This window comes from Notothenia coriiceps, unplaced genomic scaffold (genome assembly GCF_000735185.1).
Source record: "Notothenia coriiceps isolate Sejong01 unplaced genomic scaffold, NC01 NC01_scaffold00036632, whole genome shotgun sequence".
NCBI classification, from domain to species: Eukaryota; Metazoa; Chordata; class Actinopteri; order Perciformes; family Nototheniidae; genus Notothenia; species Notothenia coriiceps.
Genome location: NW_011369333.1, coordinates 26,226 through 35,531, shown reverse-complemented (window position 1 = coordinate 35,531; position 9,306 = coordinate 26,226). Strand labels below are relative to the sequence as shown.

Sequence of the window (9,306 nt, the reverse complement as noted above, 5' to 3'; positions counted from 1 at the left end):
GACTTTCAACTCCCTCCAAAGATTTTCTATGGGGTTGAGATCTGGAGACTGGCTAGGCCACTCCAGGACCTTGAAATGCTTCTTACGAAGCCACTCCTTCGTTGCCCGGGCGGTGTGTTTGGGATCATTGTCATGCTGAAAGACCCAGCCACGTTTAATCTTCAATGCCCTTGCTGATGGAAGGAGGTTGTCACTCAAAATCTCAAGATACATGGCCCCATTCATTCTTTCCTTTACACGGATCAGTCGTCCTGGTCCCTTGCAGAAAAACAGCCCCAAACCATGATGTTTCCACCCCCATGTTTCACAGTAGGTATGGTGTTCTTTGGATGCGACTCAGCATTCTTTCTCCTCCAAACACGTCTAGTTGAGTTTTTACCAAAAAGTTCTATTTTGATTTCAATTATTTGGTCTGTGAGAGCCATAAATCTTGTTTGTTTGTAGGTGACCAAATACTTATTTTCCACCATAATTTGCAAATAAAGTCTTTAAAAATCAGACAGTGATTTTCTGGATTTTTTTTTCTCATTTTGTCTCTCATAGTTGAGGTATACCTAGGATGAAAATTACAGGCCTCTCATCTTTTTAAGTGGGAGAACTCGCACAATTGGTGGCTGACTAAATACTTTTTTCCCCCACTGTATCTCTACCCGTCTTATCACAGCAATAACACTTTTCATTTTGGTGGATACCACAATTGCCTGAGCATGCTTTAGTTAAAAAACACAAAACAAAAACTGGCAGAATGAAAAAATAATAAAATAAGAGACCAAGAAGCTGAATGAGGTTATAAGGATTAGGGCAATTCTAACCTGTTCGTTGCTGGCATGCATCACATGATTCATCACAGAGGGAGAGGACACTGCGGCCATGTGTCCAGCCTGTTGTTTCGCCTCAGATGTGTTGGTAACAGGGTGCCTTGAAAAGGTGAAGCACCTCCAGGCTGTAGCGTTCTGGGTAAATGAGATGTGAAAAATGAACCACTCAGATATTGTTTATCATGCTCACTGCTGTGCTTTTGCATTGCAAAGAAAAGCAAGTGCTTGTAATGAGAACATTTGTAAATGGTACTATTTACTCACTGCACTAATGACCAGACGGATGGGCACTGTAGCATGAGTCAAGTTGAGCAGTTTGAGAGGAAGGGATCTGGCACTGCCTCCTGAAAGGTCTCCAAAATCCAGACAGCCTGATTCATTTAATTCAACCTGGGAATCAAACTCAATTTAAGAACCTTTCTTGCAATTGATAAGCAACATATTCAATTTGAATACAAGTGTAATTAGCATTGAATCTCTACAATATTAAAACACAATGTTGAATGAATCTTTGAAGAGTGTGATCTTTGCAATGGAGCCCTTACCTCTAGCGCAGGATTCTCTGCTATAGCAACCAGAACAACTCTTTTAGCAAAGATGTTGGCCCTGGCTGCAACCTCTGTCTCGGCAGATGCAGGCCAGGAGCAAACACTAAAGACACACTGGTAGACACCAGCCTGTGGAGGGATAAACAACAACTTCTGCTCCTCTGTACTCTTGGGGGCAATGATGGTCTTGTTTTTCACTATAAGCCACTGGAACGGGAGGCTATCCACCTGTAGGGTTGGCAACAAAGACAGAAGTAAGAATTTGAGCATTGTTGTCAGTAGGGGTGACCCTGAATATTAACTATTAAGCAATTTAAGGAACCAGGTTAACTGCTAATCTTACAGTCAATCATACAATACAGCTTTATTTATAAAGCACTTTAAAACCTCCATACCAAAGTGCTGTACAGTCAAATAAACAAAACATACAACAAAGTAACACAGCTCAGCTCACACACACCATAAAACAAGTACAAGAAAAAACAATAGACAATTTAAAAGCAACAATCTACAAGATGTCAATACACTAAGGAGAAGAGCTGGGATTTCAGAAACGATTTATAAACAGACAGTGTGGAGGCCTGTCTGATGTGCAGGGGCAGATCATTCCACAGTGTTGGAGCTGCTACAGAGAAAGAACCCCTCTGAGCTTAGACCTGGTTCTGAGCACATTCAGGAGACTCAAATAACTGTGCAAGTTATTACAAGCTGACGATACAATTTTTACGATATTTGTTGCATTATGCTCTTTGCCACTGTATAGCATCAAGCCAATTCTGCTCACCTTCTCTCCATCAATGGCCAAGCTGGTGACAGTAATTGCTACTTGCTGCCATCTCTCCGAGGGGTTGAAGAGACTCAGGGAGGTTTGTGAAGCGATGCCTACACAGCAGGTGTGAGGGAACCGCAGTTCTTCTGGCACCACCACTTGTCCTGAGGATGACAGTGGGACAGGGAGAGCTGATACAGGGAAATAATGCCACTCCATGGAGAACACGTTGGAAGTGGTGTCTTATTGTAGAAGGAGACAATCTTGCAGCAATTACAAATTTAGAGTGAAAACGCTTGATACAATTTTCTAAAACAAAACGAATAACTATCGTCCTATATTCAACAAAACCGTTTTCCAAATACTGCATATGACTTATTATGGTATTACAAGATAAAACATTAAGAAGGAAATAATTTCAAGAGTGTACACAATATAATAAAATAGGTAAAGGAAGTGAAGTCCATGGCTACCTCTCAGATCCTCAAGACCACCAGCCCCAATTGGCTCTACACCATATTGACTGAAGGGTTTTCCCATCATTCCCGCGTCCTGCTGGCCATGATGGGGTGTATTGAGGTGATGTGTTCCAGCAGAGCCAGGAATCCCCAGAGGAACTGATGTGGAATGGACGTGTCTCCCTGTTAGTTCAGTGTTGGGTATGCCTAGTAAAAAAAAATGGAAGTGAGAGAACTAATTTATCTCATTGTATTATATATTATTAGGGCTTTAACCATCATGTTGCATCATTATTAACTTTGTAGTGGTTTTGGTACATCTCATTCATGAAAGCAAAGACAAAAGACATGCCTGTAGAGGACACACTGAAGAGACCATGTCCTGTTGCTCCCACATGATAGGCACTAGGATGTAATGGAACTTCAGGTCCCAAATACTGCTGAGCCAGCTGTGAGTTGAAAAGTGAGCGTCCAGCAAGAAGGGACTGTATATCTCCTTGGTGGGGGGGGTCAATCAAGCCAGCACACTGGGGATTAAAGCTGGGGATGGGTACATAGTGAAGTCCCCCTGATGTGTATGATGGCATTCCAAGGCCACCAGCATACACTGACGATGCCATTGAGCTAGCAGCTCCCCACTGAGAGCTTGGAGGTGCACTGCTGTTAGTTTGCTGAATGTTCAGATTACTGCAATAGCCTGAGTCCACTTTAGTGAGCTGTCTTACATTGGACTCAGAGATGTGCTTGTGGTTCCCGTAACCTGCTGAGAGATCCCCAGGTCTGTCTCCGGGGAAGTTGTAGTTACATTCACTCTGGCTACGAGTGCAGCTCAGACCAGATGCACTACGTGAGGGCTCTGGGCTTTTACTCTGCTGTGCTGGTAGTGGGTCCAGACTTTTAGAATGCTGTGGTCGCACCTGGTCCAGGCTTTTCGGCAAGCCAAGAATATCTTGTGCAGACTGTTCATCTTGATCCAGAGGTGGAGTTGGACTGAACCTGATGATGGTGGAGCTCAGTGCCATGGTACAGTTATTCTGTGGACAGAATAACAATTCAAGATAATTAATACGACACTTGTAAGTAATACATACACAGAAAAATTAAATATACGTATCATTTTTAATATAAGGTTGTCTGTGCATTTATCCAATCCAAGTATTAAAAGCATTGGGCCGCTATTATACAGCGCCAGGAAGCAGTGTTGGGGTTCCAGTGCCTGGATCAAGGGCACCTCTGCAGTGCCCCGAAGGCAAACTTGCACCCGGTTTTTTTTTTTTTTTTTTTTTTTAAATGTGTCTAGCAGGACCTGAAGTTTACCTTGTAAAACAGCACGTAAGTACAGACCTTTGTGTAACATGAGGGGAGCTTAAGTATGGTTTCATCTAAGGTTATTCTTGCATTAATTAGTGTGAATGCTATTTACAGCATTCCACTATAGTTCTTTGAATCTGTATTCCCCTTATTAGTGCGAATGCTGTTTACAGCATTCCACTATAGTTCTTCAAATCTTTATTCTTCCCCTTAAACTTATTTCAGCCAATACTTTGGCACTCCATAACTTCAGCTTATTTTCAGCTACAGAAACCATTCAAATATTAAACTATTCAGCCTGTTCAGGAATCGATGGGAAACCTTCAACTTTTTAAAAATATTTTATAATTTTTGAAATATTCAGCTTTTTAAACTCTTTTTTTAACATTGAAGTCAATGGGAGATGCCTTCAAATCCTGTTTTCCTACACCTTGCGCCAAATGCTACTCCTTCCACATACTTTCAGCTAGACACTTCATTCCAAATTTAAAATGATCACAAGACCTTCAGCTATTCAATTCTTATTCAAATTGTTGATATCTTTTACACTTTGAGATATTTAACTTAGTTTGGAGCTTGGTAAAGAGGCTTTCTTCAGATTTTAACATTAGTGTGTATTGAGCAGCTCGTTAACTCTAGAGTGCTTTGATCTCAAAACAAAGGACAGCTTGAAATTCGCCAAAAAAAATGTTTTCAACTTGCCATAATTCCCAAACCCTACACTCCTGAGAAATAATTTTTCATGTAAAATGTAGGAAAACCTCTCCTAGGTTGGAAAATAAAAAAGAATTAAGAACACATATTAAAGATCGGCGTCAGGCCGACGATGAGCGTTGACACGCCCTACTTGGATTGATGTATCCCGCCTTTTCGGCCGACTGCCCGCCGATTCAACATGGCAGTCGGCCAAAGGCAGTCGGCGAAAGAAATCACTCTGATTGGCTGTTCAGCAGTGCATGAGAAGCGAAGCGGAAGTGAGGGACCCAAACAAACTATTAAGAAAGCAAATCTGAGATTTCAAAATAAAAAAGAATTAAGAACACATATTAAAGATCGGCGTCAGGCCGACGATGAGCGTTGACACGCCCTACTTGGATTGATGTATCCCGCCTTTTCGGCCGACTGCCCGCCGATTCAACATGGCAGTCGGCCAAAGAAATCACTCTGATTGGCTGTTCAGCAGTGCATGAGAAGCGAAGCGGAAGTGAGGGACCCAAACAAACTATTAAGAAAGCAAATCTGAGATTTCATTTAACTCCAGCTCTCGACACAGGTTGGGGAAAGCCCCATGAGCTTCTAGCTGTAGAGTGAAAATGGAATGCACACTATTTGTTGTTTGTTTATATCACGCAGTCTGTTCTTCTTCTCTCGGTTATCACACAGTCTGTCTTCCGGTTATTGTCTCTTTTGAATGACGAATACACACTACCGCCGCCTGGTGGTAAGAAGAGTTATTGCCACTCACGCATGCGCAGTTCGTACGTGCTTCTTGGCCGTCGGCTGAAGTCTTTGCGGTGTGTTCCAGTGCGACACATGGCCAAAACGCAGAGACGCGAGGCGACGCAACAGTCGGGGTGTGTCAGTTCTTTGTTGTCAGATTGGTGTGTCCGGGCCTTTAGTCGAAAAGTTTGCAGTCAAAGATATTCTGCAGCTTTCCCAAGCCTTTTTACTTTCTTTTCTCTTCTTAATACACATTCATTCACTACTACTTACATCTGATATCTAACTCCTTCCGCCTACTTTCAGCTGCAGAAACCATTCAACTATTACATTATTCAGCTATTTCAGGACATTGAGGCTATACATGTTGTTGTTTATACCTTTTTCTTTTAAATATTAAGCTTTGTCACTATTTTTCCTGCTTTTCCAGTTTAACATTTCACTTTCAAGTTTTCAACAAAGTCATTGCAATGCATTTGAGCTGTAACAATTTGATTCAAATCATTTCACTTTTCTGCATTTCTCCACTAAGTTCAGCAACACACTTACTTGGTTTTTGTAGCTAAAAGCAGCTACCATTCAGCTAATAACATATTCAGCTTTTTCAGCTAAATTCAGCCACAAATGTTCACAGTTTACAGCATTCGCATGCATTTTCTAGTTTGTCCTGCGGTACCTTTTGCCTGTCAGGTGTAGGTATGACAGTGCCATCATTCATTGAGATGTATGTGAGCCTGCTGAGACTGGGGCTGGAGCAGGTTGACTGAGGAGAGAGGTCAATACCTGGATGTCTGCCCGCTAGACAACCACTGGATGAATCAGGGGACACCATACTAGGACAAGAAAACAAAGAACAAAGAAATACATGAATAATGACTGAAAATGCAAATGTCCTGTGTCTAACCGTAATAATATGAATCAACTAAACAGACTATTTATGATTAATGATTAAGTTATTATTTTATCAATTTGAGATGTGGTTATACTGAAGCCATTTTAAGATAACTATTTAATGTAATCTACTATCATTAATTTATTTTATTCACTGAAAACCATCTGTAGAACAGTACCCATCAGCTTTGGGAATGGAGGTCTGACTTGGAGAGGAGTGAGTAAGCGGAGAGGTGGACGGTCTGAAGTTATACTGCGTCTCATCCACGCAAGGCTCAGCAAAACCCTTCAGCAGCTCTGGGAAACAAGTATAGTTACAGTACACAATTTAAGATGCCATCTCAATGTTCTCACATGGTCAGGGACAATGCTTTCTTATCATGTACTTTCATATTTTGTGATGCTTGCCGAATCAGTGCAATCACTTTTCAAAACATAGCATTTAGCAGTTTTATTTCCGTTTTATCATTGTTTATAACCTTGAATTGATCTGCATACATCCTATGTTGTTTTTAATCCTGCTTTAACTATGTTATGCACTTTGTTTTGGAAAATTGTATTATTAGCATTAATATTATTAATAATAATAATAATAATATGCTGGCTACTGGTCTTTACAGTTGTTTGAATAAGGGTACTTACAACTGTTGCATGTGTACGGTTTGAATTAGAAACTCCATATTTCTGTATTTGTACTCACCAGGTGGAGGGTCTAGTAGATGCTGGTTGTTTTGGCCAGAGAATCCGACATGCTTCTCCACAGAACTACCAGGTAGTGGAGCAGCCATGATGTTCTTTGCTGGAAAATTGCTTTGTCCCTCCTGCTGCTGCTGCTGCTGCTGCTGGCCTGCAGTCTTCACCCTCTGTGGCGGAGAAGAGGAACCTTTAGATGAACCCGGTAGGATTTTATGCATTCCAGGTGTAGAAGAGGATCCTGTTTCACTATTTTGTGATGTTTCTAAGGAAGATCTAATATTGTTGGAGGCCTGTTGGTTCCATTCTCCTGGCTTGACATTTTCTGTAAGGTTCCTGCCAGAGGAAGTCCTTTTGTCTGCCAGTGTCGTGAGAGTTGAAGTCTGCCTTGAGCCCACAGATCTTCTGGCAGAGCTGAAAGATGTACGGGGACGAGGGATAGAGCTTCTTTTTGAGTGACCCTTATGACCGGGAGATAATGAATTTGGCTCTGTAGACAAGCTAGTGTTTATTGAGGTCTCTCCTCCTCGGCCTTTCTCCCCAGTTTCTGTTATTGTTGGCTTCTGTTGAGTCTTACTGTCCACTTGCTGAGCTGAGCTCCCCTGTTCCTCAGGAAACCCCCCCTGAGGGTTCCTTTGAGAGCTGCTGAGGTTGTTCGCCCAGGCGGTCAGGTCAAAGGTGGTGTGAGCCACAGAGGCGTCAGGGCTGCATGACACTTCCGTCATTTTCAGGTATTTCTCCATGTCAAAGGCACTCAGCTCTCCAACACAGGTGCTTCTGTGCAATATGTCCAGCAGGCTGCTCTGATCTGGCTCAGGGAGGATCTGTGTAGGGGGAACATTGAAAAAAAGGAGAGGGCACTCACAATGTTGACCTGTCCTTGTATCGTAAATACAGAGTATTATCTCAAATTAGACACTACAAAACATTACATGGTCTTTTTAACGTTTAAGAGGGAAACAAAAGTAAGATTTTGAGTTTTCCTCTAGTGAGATTTTTTAAATAACAACTAGATAAATAATCAACATATTATGCAATATGTAATAAAGCTATTTATAAAAATTCAAATTCAACAAAACAAGCCAGATTGAGAGCAATTGTGCAGTACATAGTTGATCAAACCAAAATGCTTACTTTAAAATATAGAATATCAAGGCCTTACATGTTCCACCGAGTGGGGTTCCTCTGTAAAGTTGGCTGTAGGTCCAACATGGTCTGCTCTCTCAGGTCTATTCATCGCCCTACTTCTCTTGGAGAGCGCCATTATCATGGCAGCCAGCTGCGATGGGTCAGTGCTGATGGACGCATCAGCAATGGCTGAAGCAATTGTGCTGATACTCAGCATCATTTGGCTGTTGTTACTGTTAGGGGACGCACTGCTTTGGTTACCTAAGCTTGAATCAGAGCCAGAGCCCTCATGGTGGCCAGGTGCAGCTCTTACAGTATGATCCTGAAGAGAAGAAGTGATTTTATGTCAGAAAGACATGCTGCCATGCATGTATTCCTATATATTATACAGTGGGGCAAAAAAGTATTTAGTCAGCCACCAATTGTGCAAGTTCTCCCACTTAAAAAGATGAGGCCTGTAATTTTCATCCCAGGTATACCTCAACTATGAGAGACAAAATGAGAAAAATAAATAAATAAAAAAAATCCAGAAAATCACATTGTCTGATTTTTAAAGAATTTATTTACAAATTATGGTGGAAAATAAGTATTTGGTCAATAACAAAAGTTAATCTCAATACTTTGTTATATACCCTTCGTTGGCAATGACAGAGGCTCGTCAAACGTTTTCTGTAAGCTCTTCACAAGGTTTTCAACACACTGTTGCTGGTATTTGGCCATCCTCTCATTGGCAGACTCCTCTAGAGCCAGTGAATGTGTGGGCTGTCGCTGGACAACACGGACTTTCAAGCTTCCATCCAAAGATTTTCTATGGGTTGAATCTGGAGACTGGCTAGGCCCACTCCAGGACCTTGAAATGCTTCTTACGAAGCCACTCCTTCGTTGCCCGGGCGTGGTTGTTGGGATCATTGTCATGCTGAAAGACCCAGCACGTTTCATCTTCAATTGCCCTTGCTGATGGAAGGGATTTGTCACTCAAATCGTCACTCGGATACATGTGGCCCCATTTATTATTTCCTTTACACGGATCAGTCTCGTCCTGGTCCCTTTGCAGAAAAACAGCCTCCAAAGGCATGATGTTTCCACCCCCATGTTTCACAGTAGGTATGAGGTTTCTTTGGATGCAACTCAAGCATTCTTTCTCCTCTAAACACTGTCTAGTTGGAGTTTTTTACCAAAACGTTTATTTTGGTTTCATTTCTGACGCATATAACATTCTCCCAATCCTCTTCTGGATCATCTAAATCAGG

General features: G+C 41.8%; 1 protein-coding gene across 1 annotated transcript in view; it reads right to left on the bottom strand.

Moving 5' to 3' along the window:
* The window catches only part of LOC104964096 (centrosomal protein of 192 kDa), a 24,667-nt gene that overhangs the window by 9,567 nt on the left and 5,794 nt on the right, over positions 1-9,306 (bottom strand). Inside the window, exons 8-18 of the mRNA XM_010792817.1 lie at positions 8,091-8,378; positions 6,936-7,752; positions 6,415-6,532; positions 6,021-6,177; positions 2,946-3,627; positions 2,609-2,800; positions 2,151-2,299; positions 1,364-1,594; positions 1,083-1,208; positions 813-953; positions 640-710 (exon numbers count right to left, since the gene is read on the bottom strand). Coding sequence (XP_010791119.1) covers positions 640-710; positions 813-953; positions 1,083-1,208; positions 1,364-1,594; positions 2,151-2,299; positions 2,609-2,800; positions 2,946-3,627; positions 6,021-6,177; positions 6,415-6,532; positions 6,936-7,752; positions 8,091-8,378 — 2,972 coding nt within the window. The remainder of the gene's footprint in view (positions 1-639; positions 711-812; positions 954-1,082; positions 1,209-1,363; positions 1,595-2,150; positions 2,300-2,608; positions 2,801-2,945; positions 3,628-6,020; positions 6,178-6,414; positions 6,533-6,935; positions 7,753-8,090; positions 8,379-9,306) is intronic.